General features: G+C 30.4%; 1 protein-coding gene across 3 annotated transcripts in view; it reads right to left on the reverse strand.

Annotated features, from left to right (window-relative positions):
- LOC129960713 (uncharacterized) overlaps window positions 1–23,839 on the reverse strand; it is a 45,588-nt gene extending 21,749 nt beyond the window's left edge. Inside the window, exons 1-5 of one of the 3 annotated variants that reach the window (XM_056074283.1) lie at window positions 23,791–23,839; window positions 20,042–20,629; window positions 17,958–18,099; window positions 2,869–3,039; window positions 941–977 (exon numbers count right to left, since the gene is read on the reverse strand). In XM_056074283.1, coding sequence (XP_055930258.1) covers window positions 941–977; window positions 2,869–3,039; window positions 17,958–18,099; window positions 20,042–20,589 — 898 coding nt within the window. In that variant the 5' untranslated portion in view covers window positions 20,590–20,629; window positions 23,791–23,839. Of the gene's footprint in view, window positions 1–940; window positions 978–2,868; window positions 3,040–17,957; window positions 18,100–20,041; window positions 20,630–23,731 lie in introns of all 3 variants that reach the window. The other 2 variants (XM_056074281.1, XM_056074282.1) reach the window with 2 other exon arrangements.
- Window positions 23,840–25,439: the final 1,600 nt, after the last annotated feature.

Raw genomic sequence — 25,439 nt, forward strand, 5'->3', positions numbered from 1 at the left:
CACAAACTTTAAGAGTACTTCTATCTTACGATTCGCTAGGTTTGTTCGTTTCTTCGACTGTTACTGTTTTAAGGCACCTAGAAAGTGTATACTTCTTTATTAATCACCCTGTAGTGTGATCGCCAATATTTGTTGCAAAAGGTGCTCTGGTACAAATTTGAATTTTTAATATTTCAGAAAATTGTTCTTCCAACTAGATAGGGGTAAAATTAAGCACAAGCATAATAACAAAAATAAAATGTAGAAGTGATAAAATATTACAGAAAAAATTTTGGACACATAAAAGATCTGAAATAAGGTACAAGAAATACAAAAAAAAAAAAAAAAATGCAATGAATCTAAAAAAATTAGAAAATAGCTTCAGATAATTGCATTGGTTCCATGTAATGAATATCATTGTGAACATCACAAATACTGTAAAATCGTCAAACTATTCTTTGCATTTAGTGTACTAAGAATTGAGCATAGAAGTATCAAACTATAAATTGAGTCCACAATGCAACTAGTTTCACAAAAAAGTGTACCAAATATTAACTTACATTTAAGGAGAACAGGAATTTACTAACAGACTGAGTTAGTGAAAATTTCCAACAAAAATATAAAAAGCTTTTATTTTTAAAATTAATTAGTTTGAAGTAGTATTCATACACATAAAACTGTTTTAATCAGAATAAGAATTGATAGTGTAGAGCAAATGATTTTAATTTAAAAAAAAAAGATAAATCTATTTTCTTAAATATACTACAGGAATAAAGAAAACATTATCAAACTTTCTTACAGGGATTTTAAGATTTTTTTTTTCTCATGGTAATTTTAATTTTTTTTTTTTAATTTTATGTCCTTTTAAGAAAAGTCAACATTTTATTTTAAAAAAAACACACATGCTTTTATAACAAAATATAAGCTACGAATTTAAGGAAACTTATAAAAAGAAACTTACTCATTATGGGTAAAAGACAAGACAATTCATGCATATTCTGAAAAACAAAATCAAAAATAAAGACCTTAATTTCAAATAATAGCTCATTCAGTTCTATTTCAAACAAGTATCACACTACATGAAAAAAAAAATTCAAATAAAACAAAAGATTTTGAATTTTGATACAAAGAAAAAAATATTACTACTATTTTTCATGATGCAGATGCTTTCCAAAATTATATTCAATACAGAATAACAAAATCATAGAATTATTCTTGTCTATAATCTACTTAATTGGATGCTATGTTCCTTTAAATGTTAATTATTTTTAACTAAGATATAAAATATCCATGAAATATTAAATTTTAGCTCAGCAATCAACAACATAAATAGCAAATCCCAAGCAATGAAAGGTAATTAATTATTTAATACAAAACAATGGTCATTAACATAACATTTAAAAACTGATTCTTTCTATATTACATCTTTCACAAAGCATGCATTTACTACTTTTATCTTAAAAATATGTATCATGCACCATATATTTCATAAATTGTATTCCCATTTTGATAAGTGCAATGGGCACTAACAAAATTTAAAATAACTAAGCCAAATATATTTTAAAACCAAATAGTAAAAAGATTAAAATGAAAAAAACACATGCTCAAAACAATAACAAAAATTTTAAGCAATGATAAATTATAGTCCCTGTTCAATGTTTTGAGAGAAAAAAATTCTTTATGAATATAAATTTTCAGAAATTACAGCAGTAAATTGAAATTATTACATACTTAAGAATAAAAAATTATCTCTTTTAATTAAATCCATATCAACATACAAATAGCAAAATTATTCAGTTTAAAATAGCACTATTTATTGAAAGAATTCACCTAATTTACCGTGATGAATGATTTTCTCATTATATACATATTAATATTCATATAAAGAGACGAGATGCTCTTTTTTTTTCATTCTGATATTTTCTGATAAACTGCATTCTTGTGTCATAAAATACCATTTTGATTTTGAAATTGGCATTTAATACATTCTCTATATTAAATAACAGCATTTTAAAATTAAATAAAACAGCACAAAATTATTAGAATTTAAAACAAAGGTTTAGAAAACATGTATCTGTTTTTTATACAAATATCAGTTATTCAAAATTCAACTGAAATACTGTTACCTCATTAATACCAAGATGGCAGGATCATAATTTTGTCCTTAGCACTAATAACTACTAGATCATATTTAATTTGAAATAATTATTTTTATAACTTTAAAGTTGAAAATTCCACATTTTGTAAAAATAATGTAAATGCCTAGTATTGCTTTATGCACACTTTTAATATTTTCAGAATTTATGCAAATACAATGACATAGTTAAGTAGCAAGTTATTAGCTTAACATATGACAATGTATTAAAGACATTGCACTAAGCCAATTTCTAAAAGATTCATTTAACTACAAATTTTAGCCAACATTCAGAACATTCTAAATCAATTAAAATCAAATATATATGAATGTTTCATAACAAAATATTGCCATAAAAATTACACATACATGTTTTACAGGAAAAAATAATAATAAATAACTATAAAAAATTCACATACTGCAGAATTTTTTAAAATTTAACATGAATAAATGAAAAATTTGATTCTGCTAAAAAAGTATGTCATTTATAAAATGAGCTTTTATGAAACTTATTTTATCAAAAGAAGCATAAAAGGGGAAAGAATTTTTTAGCAGTGTTTTAAAAACTCAGGGTCACATAATTATAAGAAAATTGTGTTCTGCAGAGTTATCATTAGCAAGTGACACGATACATGGATTCATGTATAATTTTTTTTTAATTTTAAATCTAAATTAATGATTTTTATGTTCACCTTAAACGTTTTTTAAATAAGTATCTGTAAAAAAAATATTTTCTAACTGAAATGAAACAAAACCTCAAAATCTTCAACCAGTTGCAAAACTTGTACTGCTAATCCAGCTCGAGCATCAAATGAATCAGATAGAAAAGATTTTAATGGTTTGAGTCCTCCTTCCAGAATAACTGAACGTCCACATGCGCCTAATAGATTTGGAAAGGGCAGTGTCATGCGGGATTTTGCCTGTAACTAAATGCAAATTAATTTTAGATACATTTACAAAATATATGAATAAGTAATCTTAAGTGAAAATAAATATTGATAGGCAGGATTTTTTATGACTTTAATTAACAGACTATTCATATAAATTTTACAATATTAAATAAAGCTAATAAAGCTAACATATGCAGGCATAAATAATATAATGGTTTTATTCTAACAAAAAACACTAAGATTCAAATATTTCAATCATTAATAGTAAAAGATTAGCCAAATCATTCTGAAAAATATTGTTCTGAAAAGTACTCAGTAGTATGGCTATTTGCAATATCAAAAACCACTCATTGATACAAAACAAATAATGCAAGTTTTTTTATCACTGTTTCAAAAAGAGTAGCTTAATACAGATAATCCAAAACATTTGCTCATGGAAAGAAAACCAAAAATTCATCAAATTGCAAGTGATTGCAATTTGTTTCTGATGGCAGTTCCCATGACTTCTTATCAGCTATCATTTCATATAGATATGAGAAGGTCACTTAGATATGATACACAATGAGAAAATCTTAGTATTTGTATGGATCTATAGTGATATCTCCTAATATGACATTTTGCCAATCTAGCCCAAAAGTTACCGGAAAACAACATAGGAAGGATTAAAGGGAAAACAAGTCACTACATATTGATATGCCAGTGGCCTGGCGTGATGCAGATAATATGCTACAAGCTGAGATTTTGAAGAATATTTTGTAATATCTATTATATGTAGAATAATTTGTTTGTATAATTTTGAATATTTTAATGCAATTAACACAGATTTTGCTATCAAAATGCATTATTTTAATTGAATCTCCACTGCCCTGCAGTCTTCAGGTCTAATATCTGCCTGATTATAGAGAGACTAATGTAAAAATATCTTCGCAAAATTTGCTATGATTCATTGTCAAAAAGCATACTAATCATAAGACTTTAGAACATTAACAATTCAATCAAAGACGCCTTTAAATACATAAAATTCAATTCAAACCTCAGTTCGCATTAACTAGACTTAACTAAAGGCATCTTAAAAAGGAATGATCTTACAACAAACCAATAATTAAAACTTAAAGAAAATTTTCAAGATACAAAACACCCTTTTTAAGGATATTTTTTAATACATCATACTAAGTAAAACACTCAGAATTTCCATTAAAATTGGTAAATAGCATATTTAACACTAAACCTACTGTGTTTTCCTATAGAAGTTTCAATGTATTGATAAAGCATTAGAACATTTAGTGATAAATATAAAAACACTAAACAAAAGATTATTACTGATATATTTCTAATTTTCATTCATAAACTGCAATTTAAATTTCCAATAAGAAAAACGATAAATTAGCTATATAATTTAAAGAAGTTCCAAGAATTTTATTAAATAAATATTTACTATTTAGGAGACAAGACAAATATTTGAAAATTTTTATTAATCATTCGAGAAAATTTTAAGATGATACACCAGAAATATTTTAGAGCACATTTGCAAAATGTATATAATTTGTCTCATAAAATTTTATACTTTGGTGCTCAAATTTGAAATTATTTAACATGTCTTTTGCAAATATTAGAAGAAAATGTATTGGTATTTTACAAATTGATGTCGTGATTAGTGAATTCAGAATAAATATTTAGTAGTCATATTCAACATTTCCAATAATTAGGTTTTAAGTAAGGTAAGAAATTTTATGAAAACACTTCGGTTTATGTAGAAGTTGAAACTAAAAAATTCCAAAAAGTAAAATTTTATACTTCCTCCATAATGAAAAAATATTTATAAGTAAAATGCAAAAACAGTATACTAATATCTGCAAAATTTGTTGACATATTAAAAAGTAAATGGACTTGGAACACTTTTTCATGCTTCGGACTGGTCTTTCAATACATTTTTCATTGTATATTCCAAAGTAATTAGCACATCACAATAGATTATTAAAAGTGCAAAATCGGAAAATAATACATTTATTAACTCATTAAATTTTTTTTTTAATGGTAAGTTTATACATTAGTTACAGTGTTCGCAAAACTTTGTTAAAATGAATACCTTCAACATCTATACCAAACTGCATTCTTCTAGCAATACTTGCATACACATGATCTAGTTCATCGCTTTTGACAACAAAATAGGCTGCTTCAATGTAAGGAACAGCTATGTATATAGGAAACATATTATAAATAGAAGAACTTAAACGAACCCATAAATAAAGATCATAAAGCATCCTCTAATAGCACAATATATTGTGCATTTATCCACGACATTGTATGATATTCTAAATACTGGACAATATTGTGAAGATATTGTAACAATGATGTTGGGCATTTTATGAAGTCGGGAGATCTAGGAGGAAACTCAACAAATCCTAGTTAAGCAAACCATCTGTAAGGGATTCCACTTTCAGCCATCATCTTATGGGTGATATGCGGTGAGGGGAAGCACCATCTAATTGCAATCACAAGTGTGGAAATACTGTCAAACGTAATGCTCTTAGCTCAAACACAATGCCATTTAAAATAAACTGAATATACTGGCCAGCATTCAGCATACTGCTGTACAAAATGGAACCAATCAAGGAATATTTCTAAACATGACATACTACATATTTACAGAAAATTGTCTCTGATGATTGTGCCTCCTGCACAAAGAAAAAAATTTTATTGTTCCAAAAATGATTGTTTTGACAATTGATGCATCAACATTTATCTGTGCAAATTAAGTTTCTCAGAATAGATAGATTTGACTCTATCTAAAGTATGGTCCGAATTCAAAATTCTAGACATGGTTCATGAACTGTCTGTAGTTGTCCATGTAATCCAAGAATGCTGATTCCCGACACTCTCTGTTTTGAAACATTGAGTTCTTAATTGGCTGACTGTATACTAACTTGAAAGTACTTCAAAAAAATCAAAACCTCAATTTCCGTACCACTTGTATAGAACCTCATCCTCCACAGAGAAGTAAGGATCCAATAATTTGCAATCGCTCAACCGTTCCGTAAATACACTTGCTAGAAGGATATCAGGAATTCGAAAAATGACATTTATTTTTTTCTTTTGTAACTAGAATTACAATTATAGACAGCTTTCCCAAACATTTTTCATTATACTGAAATATCTCATTCTTTTGGAAAGTTTAATATCATACAAACAATTGCTAGCAAAAGATTTTATTTTCTAGTTCGGTATTCAATGATATAGAAAAGTAAGTAAAGTGTTATTTTTTTTCCGTCACCGTTAGTGATTTTGCAAGTGTAAAATACGCCAGGGAATTGTATTATATATTTTTTTCGCTATTTCATCATATTTTTCATTAATAACTTCTTCCATGACATATATCTACTAATATTTATCTCCAAGACGACCCCTTCCCCCCCCCCCCCGCAGACTGGCATCCGAGGTATCTATACCCGCCGGTCGCTTCGGCTTTGTCGTATTGCACTATTTCTCAGTGGCGTAATAAGAGAAAATAGCAACAGACATGATATTATTTTTGAACTTCCTTCATGGAATGATATTTTTCGCTCCTAATCACCATCAGTGATTTTGCAAGCAAAAGCTGAACCCGGGCATTGTATTATATTTTTACGTTCACCACATTTCTGTTTAAAAAGTCATATAATTGTACTAATGTTTTGTCAACATGTCACAGGCTAAGACCAGAACCTGAGGGCATCTATACTACACTTGCTCCTCCCCCAATCGCTATGTCACGGCCACTTTTCTGAGATAACTTAAATATCCTTTTCTCATGTTTCTCTTTCCTTCTTTATAAATTCGAAATTGCAATAATTAACCATTCAAAGTGAATAACAGCATATATAATTAGCAAATTTCTTCCAAATCGTGATGCTTGAATAAATAACGTGGTTACTGAAAGACAAATATTTGCGCTTGGTAATTTTTCTGCATTGAAACAAAATTGCACTTCAATAACTAATATCTTCTCCTAAATTTGTGATCCCTTCTAAATTAGAAGCTTCTATCTGCAAATTTTGTAAATACGAGCATGAAACTGTGTGTGCACAGATGAATGTAAAAGAAAATTTTTACCATTTCACTCTTTTACACGATGAGGGCCATATAAAAACTTTTTACTATCACCTTTTACAGAAGCCAAAATGTTTTCATACAATTACCCACCTCATTTAATAAAATTCTATAGCTGGAAGTATACATCAAGGTATATGGTTAGAAAAAGCACAAATATCCCTTTGACCACGTCTTTAAGAAATTATGTTTCTCTCTTTAAAACGCATTACTTCTCATATCCATTTCTGTACCAAGATACATATATCAACCCCAACATTATAAATTTTGATGTATTATTTTGTATTAATGATTATTACGATTGATCTGCAATATTCAGAATTGACTGGTGCTGATGAATCGTGTAATCCTTTGAATTCAAATTCTTTTTTTACCAAGTAATATATATGTAAAGAAAAAAAAGTCTTGAAATATTAGGTCACAAAAAGTTTTTACAGTAATTTAAAAAAAAGTTTAATGACTGACAAGAGAAGCAGCTCATTCATATAAGTTCAGAAAGTCAGTATATATACACAAAAAATGTTTAAGTGATAAACAAGTATAATTGAAAGTCAGTATTGTGGCGCTTGATATGATAAATATATGATAAATGATGATTCTCTCCCGAGATAACTCCGGATGTCACATAATAATCCCGGATTGCATCGCTAGATATGATAAAGTGATGATGATTTTTAAGTTTTCTATGGTGCTTTTTAAATTCTGGATAAATTCAGATTGTGGTTGAATGCTTGAATTCTGAAGAAAATCGCATGGTAGTTTTATATTTTTACAAAACAGGAGTTCGGCGGGGGTGGCTTGAAAATTATCACACCACACTGAGCGTAAACCAAGAAGAAAAATTGGAAGTGATTTTATCCAGCTTTGGTTCTCATGGCACGTGATACTGGCTTTCAAAGTACAGTGTCAACGTTCGATACAACTATTAGCTTGTGGGTGATATGCGGTTGTTCTTTTCTTTTAAAACCAAAAAATTCTGAAAGTTCTTTTAACAGTTGAGATTCAAATTGAGTACCTAGGTCAGTTGTAATTACAGTTGGAATGCCTAACGGGCGATCCAATTTTTCAATAAAGCATCAGCTACAGTTTCTGCACGGATGTCAGGTAGAGGAATAGCCTCAGCTCAACGTGGGTAGCGGTCAATTATTGTAAGACAATACAGAAATCCTTCCGATGGTGACAAAGAACCAATAAGATCTAGGTTAATTTCTTGAAATCGTTGGCTTACTATAGGATAACTTTGTAATGCAGTATGGACATGTTTAGTTATTTTGGATTTTTGGCATTTTAAACATCTTTTTGTCCAATTGCGAATATCCTTGATGATGGATGGCCAAACAAATTTCGATGAAGCTAATCTTACAGTTTCTTTAATTCCGAGATGTGATAGATCGTGAACACTATGGAATACTATTTTCCTGAAGTTGACTGGAATAAATGGTCTTTTAGTTTTAGTTGAAACATCACAATATGATTCGTAATTAGAGCCAAAAACTGGTATTTTTTCAATTTTCACTGAAGAGTTTTGAGATGTAATTATTTCTTTTAACTCCGTATCTGTTTCTTGAGCTTTGGCCATGGATTCATAATCAATTTGAGATGAAATTCTAATTTCCTCCAGTCTAGATAAGGCATCAGCAACAATATTGTCTTTTCCGGAAAAGTGTTGAATTTCTGTGAACTGACTAATGAATTCCAAATGCCTTCGTTGACATGGAGATGCCTTTTCTAAATTTTGACGGAACGCATAAATGAGTGGTTTGTGATCCAAGAATAAAGTAAATTCACGACCTTCTAGCAAGTATCGAAAATGCTTAATGGATGAATACGCAGCAAGCAGTTCCCGATCATATGTACTATAATTCCTTTGCGTTGGTGTCAGTCTTACGGAAAAGAAACCAAGGGGATCCCTATCATTATTTACAAATTGTTGCACAACTCCACCCAATGCAACATCGGAGGCATCTGTCATGAGAGCAAGTTTAGCAGATGATACAGGGTGAGCTAAATATGTTGCAGATTTCAATAACTCTTTTGAAGTTGTAAAGGCTTTTGAAGTTTCGTCAGTCCATTTGAGGATTCGATTATCATTACTTTTGCTACTTTTTAAATAATCGTACAAACTCGCTTGATGTTGAGCTGCTTGAGGTATAAATCTTCTATAAAAATTGATAATTCCCAAAAATCTTCTTAATTGTTTGACTGTTTTGGGTTTCTCGAAATCTTCCATAACTTTGACTTTTTCATCTGTCGAGACAATATGGCCTACAAAACTAACTTCAGGTTTTGCGAAATTGCATTGCAAGGTTTAAGGTTAATTGAAATTGCTGAATTCTCTCAAAAATTATTCTTAGATGATGTAAATGCTCTTCTTTAGTGCGGGATGCAAATAAAATGTCATCTGGATAGACGAAACAGAAATCTAGACCACGTAGAACTGCGAGCATAAATCGTTGAAATGTTTGCGCAGCATTACGAAGTCCATAAGTCATAAAGGAAAATTCGAAAAGTCCGAATGGCGTACAAATAGCTGTTTTTTCAATGTCTGCAGGTTCCATGGGAATTTGATAGTAAGCCCAATGAAGATCTAATGTGGAAAAAATAGTGCAGCCTGCTAATAAAATCATGCAAGTGGGGTATGGGATATCGATCTGGTAATGTAGCCGAATTTAAAGCACGATAATCCCCGCACAGCCTCCACTCACCATTCTTTTTCTTGACCATGTGTAATGGGCTAGATCAACAGCTGCTAAATGGACGGCATATGCCCTGTTCTAGCATGTTGGCAAATTCCGCTTTGGCGATTTTTAATTTATCTGGAGCCAATCTACGAACTTTGGATGCTATAGGTTGGCCCTTTGTAATAATAGAGTGAGTGACGTTATGGCCGACATTAGCTTTATTCTTGACTATATTTTCAGAAGATAAGATTTTGAATTCTCCTAGCAGAGAATGTATATCTGGATCAAGATTATTAATATCGAGGGTTGTTAAAAATGAAGATGGGCCTTTAGTTAATTTAGTTGGTGCTGATAATGATGTTAATGAATTAATCAAGCGCTTTCGTTTAAAATCGACCAGCAGTCCATGGGCTTTAAGAAAATCCGCGCCAATTATTGGCTTCGAGACGTCCGCTATGATGAAATTCCATTTGAAACATCTTTTCAAGCCTAAACTAATAAGTTGTTTGCAGTAAATTTTAATTGAACTTGAATTAGCGGCATAAAGTTTAAAATCCGATGGAGACAGTTTATTTAGTTTTGGCGACGGAATAACGGACACATCAGCCCCCGTATCGATAAGATAATGTTTTCTGCTAGATTTATCAAAAAAAAAAAAAAAAAAAGAGAGAGAGAGAGAGAGAGAGATGGCAATTTATTTGGCCGTAGTCGTTGGCCTCTTCAATCGATCGGCCCGTTAGTTTTCCCGAAGTATTTTCAGATGTATTGAAAGCAAGGCTTATTACAGTTATGCGCATTCTTACCGAATTTATGATGATACCAGCATAATCTGTAACGAGAAGAGTTCGACCTTGAACGGCTACTATTTCGGGAATTTCCAGATTTCTTTTGAAAGCCTACCCCTCACTATGAAATTGTCAAATTTTCGAGTTAATTCTGCGATGCTAGTTTTCAGAGAATTGATTTTTTCATCGTTAGTGTTATTTGGCTCGGAGGATCTATTAACAGAGCATATTTCTGTCGAACTATAGATTTTGATGATCCTATCAGCCATTTCTGCGATTTTATCTAATGAAGCAGAGCTGATAGATAATATGGCTTGAAGTTGTTGCGGAAAACGTTGTAGCCAAAGGGATTTTAGTACTTCTTCAGAGATGAATTTTCGGCTAAACCTTTCATTTGTCATAATAAATCGGATGGGCGTTTATCTCCAAGGTTAAGATCCGTCAGTACTTTTTTTAGCCTGGATTCCTCTCCATCGGTTAATCTATTCAGCAATGCATTTTTCAAAGTGTCGTATTTACCATCCATTGGTAGATTTGTTAAAATATCTACGACAAAATCTAGCACATTTTCGTCAAATGCAGCATTGACAATGTTATATTTGGTTAAATCTTCAGTGATATTACTGTTCGAAAACTGTGCTTCAAGTTGCAAAAACCATAATTTCGGTTTATGTCGCCAAAAAACTGGCGGTTTTACAGCCACTCTGTTTATTTCTGAAATGATATTATTTTGCATAGTTAAAACTTGTGTTATCGATCATATTTAATAAAAGATATAAATCAATCATTAGTATTTCAACTGATATGCACATGCCTTCGTCGATCGAAATAAAGTAATTCAAACTGAAGAAAAGATCACGTCCGGGTCACCAGTATGCGATGACTAAAGCGAAACTAAAGAAGTCGTGCTGTAATACATTAGGTGTTAAAATAATTCAATCGAAAGTGAGACGACATAAACATTTAATATTTACATTTTTAACATTTAAATATTGTTACTTCATGGCATGCAAGAGCGCCACCTACAACAAATGTGATCTTGTACATTCGAATGCTGTAACCCGTTGAAAGCGGTTGCACAAAATAAAGCCTGAATAACTACATAACGTCATCCGTATTTTCTTCTAATACATCCATTTTTAATCGACGATAACATTGGTCAAAAGCGAGCCGGAGCAAATACCATGGATAAAAAAGTTGAAAAAAGCGATGACCAAGAAGCGGTTTCAGAAAAGAAACTAAATAAACTGAAAGGCTCGATAAAAACTACTTTGAAAAGAATCGAAAGTTTTAATGCCGAAAAGTCAGCTTCCAAGGACATTAACGCAATGGAATTAGAAGTGAAATTAAGGAAACTTGGACAATTGCAAGCACAGTTGGACAAGATATCCGAACAATATTGCGGTATTGAAACGTCGGAAGATATAGAAACCATCCTAGAAGATATTGATCAAATAAATATAAGGATTGAAGAAACAGAGGTAGGTCTGAAATTGCTATTAAATTCGATTAAAGATGAATTTAAAATTAACCCTGTTTCAAAGGATAATGCAGTAACTAAAATCCGACTACCGGAAATTCCATTACCAGAATTTTCTGGAAAAATAGCTGATTTTGCAAATTTTAAAAATTTATTTGTTAATTTAATTAGCAACAATGAGCAATTAAATGATTCTCAAAAGCTGTATTATCTCCGTGCATGCTTAAGAGGAGAAGCTAAATTATTAGAATCGTCTAGTGATAACTTTCAATCACTCTTTAAAGCATTATCAGATCGTTATGAAAATCAACGTCAATTGATAGACTCTCATATATTAGAAATAATAAATTTTGAGAAAATTCGTAGCGAATCTGCTAAAGAACTGTGTGCCTTAATAGACTGCGTTAATAAAAACATCAGAGCGTTAAAGGTTCTTACATTCGAACAAAATAAGCTATCTGATTTAATGCTTGTAAACATCATTCTACAGAAAGTAGATAAAGAGACAAGGAAGCAATTCGAGCTTTCTCTAAATACGGCAGAAATTCCTACATTTGAAAATTTGATGAAATTTCTAGAAAAGCGAAGTTCTTTGTTAGAAAGTATTAACCGTATTCCAAGTAAATACGAACGTCCACAAAATACGAGCATATTTAAAAGAGCGAAAACACTTATAGTTAATAATAAAAATTCCAATGCTAAAGCTTGTATTTTATGCAAAAACTATCACGCACTATTTAGATGCGTTACTTTTCAAAATATGTCTATCGATGCTAGAAAGAACTTTGTTAGGAATAACAAATTATGCATTAACTGTCTTAAACCTCACCCGGGGATCTGCAAATCAAAATATTCTTGCAACATTCCAAGTTGCGGTAAAAGGCATAACTCGCTCATACATGATGAGTCAGCTGAAAATCGCGCTACCACTTCAGATTCAAGGGCACGGGCGAGCGAAAGCCAAACAGATGCAGAAACGAAACCGAAACTAAACGTACTAACCGAAGTATCTGCTTTGACGTTGAATCCGAGAGAGACTAAACAGGCAATAGAAGGGAATAAATCAGTTATATTAAACACTCTTCTTATTTATGTGAAAACTGCAGATGGTCGGAGAGTTCAATTAAGAGGGCTCTTAGACAATGCTTCGACTTTATGTATTCTTCGAGAAGATGTAGCTAGAAAATTGGGAATCAAACTAAAATCAATAAAACAAGGTATAACTGGTATAAATGGAATTACGCAGTTTATTAAACACGCTGCTAACATTGAAGTATCAAATCGAGATTATTCATTTTCACACATGGTGAAATGTTCTATTCTTCCTAAAATAACCGATGAGATTCCTGTATCGAAATTAAATATATCTGCATTAAATATTCCCTGTTCAATTGAACTAGCTGATTTCAATTTCCACACACCAGGTGAAATTGATATACTATTAGGAAGTGAGCTATTTTTTGAGATTTTAAAACCTGAGCAACTTCGTCTGCAAAATGGAGATGTAATATTACAAAATACTAAGTTTGGTTATTTAGTTACAGGCATTCTTCCCAAGTTACCTCAAAAAGCCAATTGTTATCTCGTAAGTGAACCAAATTTAGATGAAGCAGTTATACAATTTTTTGAATTGGAATCATTGCCGGATAATGTTAAAGAAATAACAAAGAGTGAAGAAGAAATTTATTGTGAGGAGCATTTTGTTAAAACCTATAAAAGAGATAAAACTGGAAGATTTATAGTTCAATTACCCATAAAGGAAAATGCCGAATCATTACTAGGAAATTCCAAAGAAAATGCAATCAAGCGCCTAAATGGTATCTGGAATAAATTAAACAAAAATAATACTATGGAAATCTTATATAAGGAATTTATGCGAGAATATGAGAGTTTAGAACACATGGAGGAGATTAAAATTGAAGCTGATAGCAATGTGAACTATTACATTCCCCACCATGCGATATATAAACCTGAGAAAACGTCAACTCCCTTAAGAGTGGTTTTTGATGCAAGTGCAAAAACAACAAGTGGATATTCTCTGAATTCCATTTTACTAAATGGAGGTATTATTCAGCAAGATCTTTTTTCCATAGTAAGTAGATTCAGAAAGCACAGATATGCATTTAGTGCAGATATTAAAAAAATGTACAGACAAATACTGATCGATCCCACTCAAAGAGACTTACAGCGTATTGTCTGGAAATCAAGTGCTGATGGTCCAGTGAAGATTTACAAACTGTCTACAGTAACCTATGGAACAGTTTCTGCACCATTTTTGGCTACCAGGACTTTAAGAGCTTTAGCAGATGAGGAAAAAAAGGACTTTCCTAAGGCTGCAGATGTGATTTGTTCTGATTTCTACATGGATGACATTCTGTCAGGTGATGCAACGCTAGAAGATACTAAAAATCTTCAAACCCAGATTTCTGAACTCCTCGGAAGAGCTGGATTTGAGCTTCACAAATGGGTCGCTAATAACTCTAATTTACTACAAAACCTGTCTGCCACATCCTATTCATTTTCGAAGGAACAAGGTGTTAGTTCTGTAAAAACATTAGGTATGTTTTGGGATCCAAAAGAAGATTGCTTTACATATAAGGTAAAGATCAAGCCTAAGGACTCTTTTTCAAAAAGGGAAGTGCTGTCAGAAATAGCGAGTCTTTATGATCCACTTGGACTTTTAGGCCCTCTCATTACAAAGGCAAAAATATTTATCCAAGGACTTTGGAAGATAAAATTGGACTGGAATGAAAAATTACCACCTGATGAAATGACAGAATGGAAAAGGTTCTACATAAAACTCTGGGAAGTAAACAACTTCAGAATTCAAAGGTTTATTCTACTTCCTGATGCAGTTCGCATTGAGATTCATGGATTTTCTGATGCATCAGAACGTGCCTATGCTGCTGTTGTCTATTTAAAGTGCTTCACCCAATCTGGACAGTTTAAAACTAGTCTAGTATTCAGCAAATCCAGAGTGGCTCCATTAAAGTCACTTACCATTCCCCGACTTGAACTGTGTGCTGCGTTGCTGTTATCTAGATTAGTGAAAAAGATAGTTCCAATTCTGCAATTGCCCATTGATGTTATCTCATTGTGGACAGACTCTACTATTGTTTTGGCGTGGATCGAGACTGAGCCCTATAAGCTAAAAACATTCGTCAGCAATAGGGTTGCGGAGATCCAAACCCTCACATCAGATTGTCATTGGAAGCATGTAAGTAGCAAAAACAATCCTGCTGACATTATTTCTAAAGGATGCAGTGCAGATGAACTCATAAGAAATAAAATGTGGTTTGCTGGTCCAGATGAACTTACTGATGAACCAGTAGACAATCAATCCATGCAGGATTTTGCTTTTGTTGATGAACTAAAATGTGTTGTGACTCTGAATATTAATGACTCTAATTCAAATTTTTATGATGAACTGTTTAATCTTACAAATAATTTCATAAAATTAGTTAGAATAGTTAGCTTTATTTTCAGGTTTATTAACAACACTAAAGCTAAGGAGTCTCGTAATAAGATAAGTAAATATTTAACTACTGAGGAGCTGCAAAAAAGTACTGAATATTTAGCTAGTGTAGCTCAGTTGAGTGAATTTAAATCAGAAATAGATGCACTAAATAAAGGTAAAAATATTTCTAAAACAAGTAAGTTAAGATATTTAGATCCATTCCTAGATGAAAAAGGATTACTTAGAGTTGGCGGTAGACTTAAAAATTCTGACTTGCCATTTGAATCTAAACATCAAATAATTTTACCCAGTAAGCATACATTCACTAAGTTACTTTTTGAGCATGTACATAAAAAATGTCTACATATTGGTGCACAAGGTTTGTTACATCAAATTAGACTACAATACTGGCCCTTAAATGGTAAAGGTATTGCAAGAAAAATTGTCCATGATTGTATTAGATGTTTTAGGCAAAGGCCTAGGGTGTTAGACCAGTTAATGGGAAATTTACCTTCAGAAAGAGTAACTCCTAGTTCTCCATTTTTAAATTCTGGTGTAGATTTTTGTGGTCCTTTTCAAATAAAGTTTAAAAACCAAAGAAAGGGAATATATTCAAAGGTTTATGTAGCGATTTTTGTATGTTTGTCAACTAAAGCTATTCACCTAGAAACGGTAACAGATTTGACGACTGAAGCTTTCATTGCATCTTTAAAGAGACTCTGCGCCCGTAGAGGCCGCATTGCAACATTGATGTCGGATAATGCATCTAATTTCAAGGGTGCAGCTTCAGAATTAAATCGCTTAAAAAAACTAGTTTGTCAGACTAATGAGACTTTAGCCAATTACCTATCCGCAGAATCAATCCAATGGAAATTTATACCCCCTTCTTCTCCCAATTTCGGAGGCTTATGGGAAGCAGGAGTAAAATCATTTAAACACCATCTTTATAGAACTTTAGCTAACAGTAAAACAACTATTGAAGAATTTGAAACAATAGTAATTCAGATTGAAGGTATACTTAACTCACGTCCCTTAATTCCATTATCAGATAATATTAATGAATATGAAGTTTTAACTCCTGGACACTTTATCATTGGACGCCCAATAACTTCAATACCTGAACCGGAAATTGTAGACATTTCTGACAATAGGTTGTCGCGCTGGCAATATACTACCAAATGTGTACAAACAATTTGGAAACGCTGGAAAATTGACTATTTGAACCACTTACAGCAAAGAAATAAGTGGCAATTCAAAAAAAATAATGTTAAGGTCGGATGTTTAGTATTGTTAAAGGAAAATGATTTGCCTCCTTGCAAATGGGCAATGGCTAGAATTTTAGAGATAATTTATGGAAATGAAGGCAGAGTAAGAGTTGTTAAATTAAAAACTAACACAGGTATTTTTACACGCCCTATTTCAAAAATTTGTCTCTTACCAATAAGGGATAACTTTGAAAATTAAAATAGTTAAGATAGTTGTATATATTGTATGTACATAATAATTGTATTTATATCATGTTTAATATATAAGTTTAATTAATATAAATTTAATATATATTTTGCAATTTTGATGTTCACTTGTAAATATTTCATCTGAATAGCTTATTTGGTTTTAGAAAATGTAAGCTAATTGTATAATTAAATGTGTTTTGAAATCTTGCATATTTCAACGCCGGGCGGAATGTTACGTCATGGCATGCAAGAGCGCCACCTACAACAAATGTGATCTTGTACATTCGAATGCTGTAACCCGTTGAAAGCGGTTGCACAAAATAAAGCCTGAATAACTACATAACGTCATCCGTATTTTCTTCTAATACATCCATTTTTAATCGACGATAACAAATATAACGATCGTAGATTAACAGAGGTAACGCTAATGCGTATTTCAAATCTTTCAAGCGCACGTAAATCAACAAAGCAGAGTTGAATTTTTACACAACTTCTAAGTTCAATAACAAATTGTTTTAAGTTGTGCATGAGTTTATTTTTGCTTCTTCGTTGCACCACAGTATAATTGCAAAATTATATCCAATACTCTCAACTTTGTTAAGTTTGGGAATTTTCAGATTTTTTTTTTTTTTTCAAAATATACAAAATCTATAAGTGTTTTAATATTTTAATTGTTTAACAGTTATGCTAATTTCTGCATATTTTCTTTTCAGAAAAATATGATTGATGTTTTAATTCTTATTTAATGATATGTATTGTTTGTATGATCTGTATTGTTTTAATAATGCCATAAATTTATGTATGTAATTAATAATGGTTTAATAACTTTCAAACATGCATATAATACTGTGAATAACTGGCGCTTTTTTACAGCAAAATTCTAATTCACTTACTCTCTTATATTAAATAAGACGCAAGGATAAAAAGTATGCAAAAACAGTTAAGTTATAAAACTTATTTGAAGATAAATGAGGGGGAAAGGCATAAAATAAATAAGAAATTAACACTAACCATTAAAATAACATATCCAGGTTGCATTATTAGACTTGTCAAAAGTAGTATTCTTTCTTCCTTACTAAAGTGACCGTCAAAATTCTCATCAAAGCTCTTCATAATTTCAACAAGAAGTTTTTGACTAGAACAAACTGGCAATCTAAAATCCATAAACATAATTAAGGAACTATATAATTTAACATTGTAACAAAACAATTTCTTTTCAGTTTTTGAGATATTCTAACCTATATTACACAAAACAATATTTGTACTTACAGTTATTCTAAGAATCATAAAATTTTGTCAGAAAATGTGAGCAAAATATAAATGGTTTAATAGTAATTTATATAGCTTTAATATTATTAAAATGCCTCTACATTTCATGGAAATAGAATTTTTCTTTTTAAATTATAGTTGAATATTAAAAATCAATACTAATGGGTTAGCTAAAAAACTTATTTACATAGATTTTCAAATTTCATAGCATACCTGGAGCTATCATTATGAATACAAAATAAAAATTTTCTTCATTTACATTAATTGTTTATCAAAAAAACAGAAGAATCTACACTTAAAATCAGGACCAAAAATTTTTGGACATTAAATAATAAATTTTCTCTATAATGAGAATGTTTTTGATGATGATTTTAAAAAAATTAGTCTAAAAAGATGCACATCCAGTATACAGATTGCATATCAATTTCAAAGGAAAATATTGTTACTTTATTGTTAAATTTTTTAGAGTTTCAAATGAAATAAAATTTAAAACTGTTCTACCTAGCAATTCCCAAAAATTATTAAGTTAATTATAAAATTATCATTTAAAGAATTTTAAACTCTGCACTTTATTGAGAAATTACAAAAACATGCTATCCACATGTCTTGAGTATAAATTCAAAAGAATTTGGGCCTATACATTCCCCAACATAATCTTTTACAAAATTTACGAAAGCAGCACAGACAATATTTATTTCCAAGTGTTGTTGCTGTTACTTATGGTGCTTGCCATAGACAAGCCAGATGACGAAGTCAGCGATTAAAACCGAGTTTCTGCAGTAGCTTCTGAGGGTAAAGGCCCCTGAGCACCCGAGGGCAGAAGTCTGACTTCTAGCTCATATGTAGATAACACTCACTTGCACAACCCCTTTTTACAGGATGGCTCATTCACACACCTCACAGATAGAACACAGGGTAAAGAACAACCATTCCCGAACTAGGACTCGAACTCGGGACGCCCACCGGCGCACTTTACCAGTATTTTGAACCAAAGAAAAAGCCTCATACAATGCAATATTCGGACTCTATTTAAGGTTGAAATAGACAAAAAAAAAAAAAAAAAAAAATCCCCTCGGATCAGTTACTTACTAGAGATATCACTATTTTCCATCAATGACTGTTAATATTAAATATGTGATCAATATGTTTAAACAGAATAACGAATTAAGTATTATATGCAATATAAATCACTAAGTTATGTTGTTCATTGAAAAATAATAAGCAATATATAAGCTAAATAAGCAATGTTTCACTTTTACAATTTTTAAAAAATTTCACAAATTTTCATTATTTTACTGTTTGCTATTATTGTGAATAAATTATTAGATGAATTAACTCAAAATCTGATCCTATTACATACAGAAAAATGTTACATTTTGAATCCTTTATTCATCTTAAAATAACTATCAAACTATAAATATAAAAAATTAAAGCAACAAACAGATTTAAGATATTTTAATACTTACATATGAAAGTAAAACCAAATATTAAAAACAGCTCTGTGAATTCATGTCTTTTTTAGAATAAATTAAAAATAAATTCATAATAAAAATTCAATTAAATTCCTTAAGTCATCAATATTAAAATTATTTAAACTTTAGAGATAGAAGAAGGTAAATTATACATATCTAAGTATACATTCAATAACATTTTGAAACAAAGGAAAATATTTCCAATCCATTTTAATCTTTAGCTTACAGATATATATGATATATATATATATACACTTGAATATTTTATAAGACTAACTTCATATATAGACTAATAATATGCATACTTTAAAAAAAAAGAATCTTTTAAAGACATTATTTTTTAAATTTACTTACGCTAACTGATTTATAGAAATATCAAGCAAACTATTCAGTTGTTTGAATTTTTCCAAATCCAATAAATTTTCCAAAGCTAAAACAGTCTTCCAACTTGCTGCAGATAAGTTACATGGGATAGAATGACTAGCATTTCTGCAAATGAATTCATCAAATTTATTCCACTCATCAGCAGTTAAAGAACTTATCAAAACTCTGCGAGTCTGCAAAACTCCTTTTTTCCACATAATCCGACTATTCTGAGACAAAGTCAACTCACCATGAAAAAGCACTGAACCTTTCATAACTTCATTACACATTCCATACCCAAAACAGACTGGGCAAGAATATAAATGACTAAACATAGGAGCCCAAGGAACAATAGTTCTCTTTCCATGATCATCAAATTCCTCAGTACTGGAGACAGCAGATTCAGAAAAGAAAGGTTGCTGATGAATTAACATAATAACATTTGATAATTTGGCTTTCAAAAGCCTCATACCAAAAAATAAAGTTGCAAAAAAGAAAACAAGCATAATAATTTTTTTGGGCCAACGCTGCAAGATCATTTTGATGAAATCGGGTATAAAATGATGGCATCCACGACACCTATAAAAGAAAAACAGATGTTTAAGAAATAGTATTTTACCATATTAATACAAATTTGAATGGTAAAAGCACCATTTATATAAAAGAAAAAATTTCATTTTACTGTTAATAAATAAAAGAATACTATATTATTAGATTTAAATGCTCCATTTCAATTATATTTTGATTTATAAAAAAGGTCAATTTGAATTATTCACTTCTAGATTCCTTACCAACCAGTTTGTTTAAATGTTGAATTGAGTCATATTTTTTTAAATGGCCATAGCTAAACCATACATCACAAATAATTCTTCATGGAATCAAATTAAAATCCAGAAATCATTCATTCTAAGAATATAGAATGTATATCAATCACCACCTAATTATGTGGGTTGATATTTCAACTTATCACAAAAAAAAAACAAGGTATTAATTTCCACAATATTGGTTTACAGAATTTACTAAACTGCTAGAATGGTAATGTATTTTAGAACTATATAAGGACTACTAGGATCATAATTTGGAAAGTTCTATGACAATTACAGCACTTAAGCTACTATTACACCATTATGAAGCCCTTTTAGCCGCTGCAAAATTAATGTATTAGTTTATAGTACAAGGCTAACCTTTTGAGCATTATAATCCCAAACCATCAACTTACCAATTATGAAGCCAAAACTCCCATATCCATCTCCTTCAAAATGGATATTTCAGTGATTGTGTAACAAATGTCAATGTTTGCTAACAAAGTACTTAGCAACTTTAAATTTTCAAAAACAACTGCTATTTATACTGTGCAAATAATTGTAAAAAATTTCCATCCTATTGTTGATAAATTATTGATGTAGGCCATTCTCATAGTTAAAAGCAAATGCATCCTAAATATTATTTGTACATTCCAAGTTGTTCATTTTGAGAATAATTATTACCAAAGAAAATTAATTAAAAAATGTTACAATAGACAAAAATCTAAATCTTCTACTTGACATTCTTTCTCCAAAATAAACTTTTTGGATAGCCCATATAACTGAGCAAGTATTTCTGTGTTAAGTTCATTTTCTTCACTTTATTTAGCATTTATTTAGCTATTATAATTTCTTCATTGCAAATTAATTAAGTTAATGTCTCATTCTGAAGCCTTACAATAGTTATAGGAAACAGAAATACAAATCTGGAACTAAATTAGATGGTAAGGATGACAAAACCCTAATCTTTTAGCAGTGTTGAGTTCAGACTAGATGAAGCCTTAAACTAAATGAAATATGGGGTCCTTTATAAATCCATTTAAGCAGTACATTTAGTATATATGATACCAACTCATTTGAATGCTTTGGAGCCTCCTGGGAAAATGGGGACCCTAAACTATAGCTTGTATAGCTTACATATAAATCTGGCACCATCAACATATGTAGAAAGCACCACACCCATGTAAATAATGAATACTAGGCAAGCAACGTTCAACTACAAAACCAAAACTTAACCATCGGCCCATTCAAATGTTTTAAATTTAGATATTGATTAAAAATCATTCTTTATCAATATCTCTAAAATTCTTCTAAATAAATATTTCAAGAATCACTTTTACACATACTAAGACCAAGAAACAAACAGCTCTTTTTTATCTATAAACATATAAATTTTCTTAAGTCACGGATGGGTTCACAAATGTGTACGATTTGATTAATTAGATTAATGGTGTGAAGTCACATGAGGGATATCAGAAACAAACTAACAATTCTGAATCATGGGCTGAGGAAGAAAATAATATATAAGCCCTCCACTCTTTCAGTAAACTTCTACATCACAAAATTGTGAAGACATGCAGATTTCGTATTTTTTAACTCCGAAAATATGAGATTTTTAAAGGAACAGGAGTTGCTCTACATGACTACAGTGAAAGAAGATATAGAAAAATTGAAACAATTGCATATACATTAAAAAAATGTATACTGTATGGGAATTTGCATGGTTCGATCAAAGAATTAAAAACTATACAGTAGTTATTGCAGACACATAAAAAAAATTCCTGAAATAATAATAAGTAACAACTAAAAATTATGTAGATTAAAGAACAAATGATTTTTCCATGTAAATGGAAGGAAAAGATACAATAATCAAGATTAAATCATCAAAATTCAAACCATTAAATGATAATGCCTCAGATAAAATCACGATATCCTACACAAGATAAAAAATTTTATAGTAATAAATATCAAAAAATTCCTGTTTTCTGGTAAGTAGTCCAACTTCAACCGACAGAGCAATTGCCCTTTTGTTTCTCTTAGCTTTGTCATTGTTAAATAGCACATTGCATAAACATGTCTGTTATATGTTTCACAATTCAAAAATACTAATTATAGCATCAGAAAATTAGCATTTATCAAATAACTTAAATTCATAGTTTACCTAGAACAAAACAACATCCAAGATCAAAGCAATAATTAAAAAGTTCAAAGCAAATATTTTTTCTTATATAATTAATAATAAATATGTAATTGTCATTAAGAAAAATATATGCAGCAGAAATAATATTCATGAAATGGAAAAAAAAGTTAAAATTACATTCAGGTAAGTATATTAGATTACACTAAGTATTATAATTTTGTTTACTTAAATGAAATAATTTACAAAGTAAAGTCATAATACAGTGTAAAGTTTTTACCAGCATTAAAAATTTAAGAAGCTCTCTTCCAACCTTAAAACATCAATATATTTTAAATATTAAAAATAACTCACAAGTATTTATAAACTTGATAGATTCCATTTTCTGAAGATAGCATGAAAAGATTGTATAAGTAAAAGATATATAAGAAATGCTCTTTATGGATTTTAATGTTATAAAAAAATATAATAATAAGTAACGAAAATTTTCAGCATTAGTAAAAATATTTCAGTTGGGGAATTCCTCAAATAATTAGTGAAAATTTTCAGCATTAGTAAAAATATTTCAGTGGGGGAATTCCTCAAATAATTAGATAATGTTGACAAAGAGACCTAAAATATTATTGATGGCATACATGTTCTATTTTCATAGTGTTAGTAAGTTTGTATATAAAATATCTCCAAAGAAAGAAAAGAAAAGTATTACACTTTAACAAAGAAACTGAATAAATGTACACATACATTTTCAATATTCATAACGATGAATCATACTCATACTATCCATAAACGTGGGTCCTTACCTTACTGTGAATGTTCAGGATGTCGCCAATTTGTTTACCTTTCGTATCGCCAAATCCAACTACTGTTAAATTTCGGACGGCTCTCTGTGGTAAACTCTGCGTGAAGCGGCATGCGCAGTAACGTATTTTTTATGACACACATGCACGCATTTGTTATGAAAGGTTACACACCCAAAATGTTATAAGCTAATCAGCATTCAGAATCAAACTGCCATCTGTTGACTCATTTCAGAACTTGAAACTTTTGTTTCATTGCATGTAAAAATTGATGTTTTTCACAGTAAAAAGAATTAAGAAAGAGTTAATTGGAGAATATTGTGGGAGACATCTGTCTGAAACACACACTGATCACACTTAAACAAAATTGTATAACTTGCAAAATCAAAAACTTTGATCATTAAAAAATTGTTCAAAAATTAGCCAAAATACTTTAAAAAAGTAATCATATAGGCTATAAATTAATCCAAATCTGTATTTAGGAAATTTTTGTATTACTTTTATATATATATATATTTTTCAATCTTTTTTACCCTCTTCATAACTTTCATATTCAATTCGTAAACTGTCTATTTTCCAGATTTTAAAAATAATAAAATTATTAAAGTGAAAACTGCGCATTTGATTTTTATTTATTGTTTGCAATTCATATTGTCTTAAATTTATGTTTAACTTATATTGCTAAAAATGATTATTTATAATTTTAAATTTAATTCACTGTTTGTTTTCCCTTTTAGCGAATTGAGATGCGCGAGGATAGAACCTGGGATCTTGTGGTTCGCAGTCCAGTTACATAACCAGGATAAAAAGCATATGCTCGTGTTGCGTAGTTGTTAACTGGCTTATATGCTATTCACTACATCCTATTCAACTTTAAATTAATATGTTAAAGATGTAAGTAACAGATTTATCTTCAGTCACAAACATTGAATTATCTTTTTAAAAATGTCACAAGCATTGATAATATTATATCTTAATATTGTAGTACAGCGCTTCTCAACCTGTCAGTATTCTTGGCCCAGTTTTCAATCATAATTTTCATCTCGCCCCCCCCGCTTACAATTAAATGATACAACAATAATGTATATTGAGTATTTGTATTCTGTTTTTAAATTATTTTTAACTAACTGCCAAAAAAAGTGTAAAAGCGAGCCAAGATTTGCGAGAAACTACATCTGGCATTTTGCAAAGCGGGCAGTGAACAGGTGAAGCAAATGAAAGCGGCGGAAATTTAAATATTATATTTGAAATGAAAGATAGGGATAACTGGATAAAGACAGGGAGATAACGTTAAAAGAATATGAAAATAGAAAAATTTGTTAATGAAAGTTAATCTAGAAGGGGTGAGCTAAATTTAGAAACTGGGAATACATTTTTTTGAATAATAAAAGAAATAAAATAAAAGCATGACTAAACAAAAGAGAAAAAAAATAAGTAATGTTTATGGAAGGGAATCCATACGGCCGATGCCGTCTCGAGCATGCGCAGATGTTTTCTCATAGGAAGAAGGAAAATGTTCGATAACGCAAGTTTCAATTCCAGCCAGTCTCATTCGAATCCATCCTTCTATCGCCATCGAATCTATCGTGAATGTGTATGTTATATGTGTTTTCGTGTTAATTGCAATTCATCATATTAAATATTTACGGCAG

Source organism: Argiope bruennichi, chromosome X2 (assembly GCF_947563725.1).
Source record: "Argiope bruennichi chromosome X2, qqArgBrue1.1, whole genome shotgun sequence".
In the NCBI taxonomy this organism is placed as follows: Eukaryota; Metazoa; Arthropoda; class Arachnida; order Araneae; family Araneidae; genus Argiope; species Argiope bruennichi.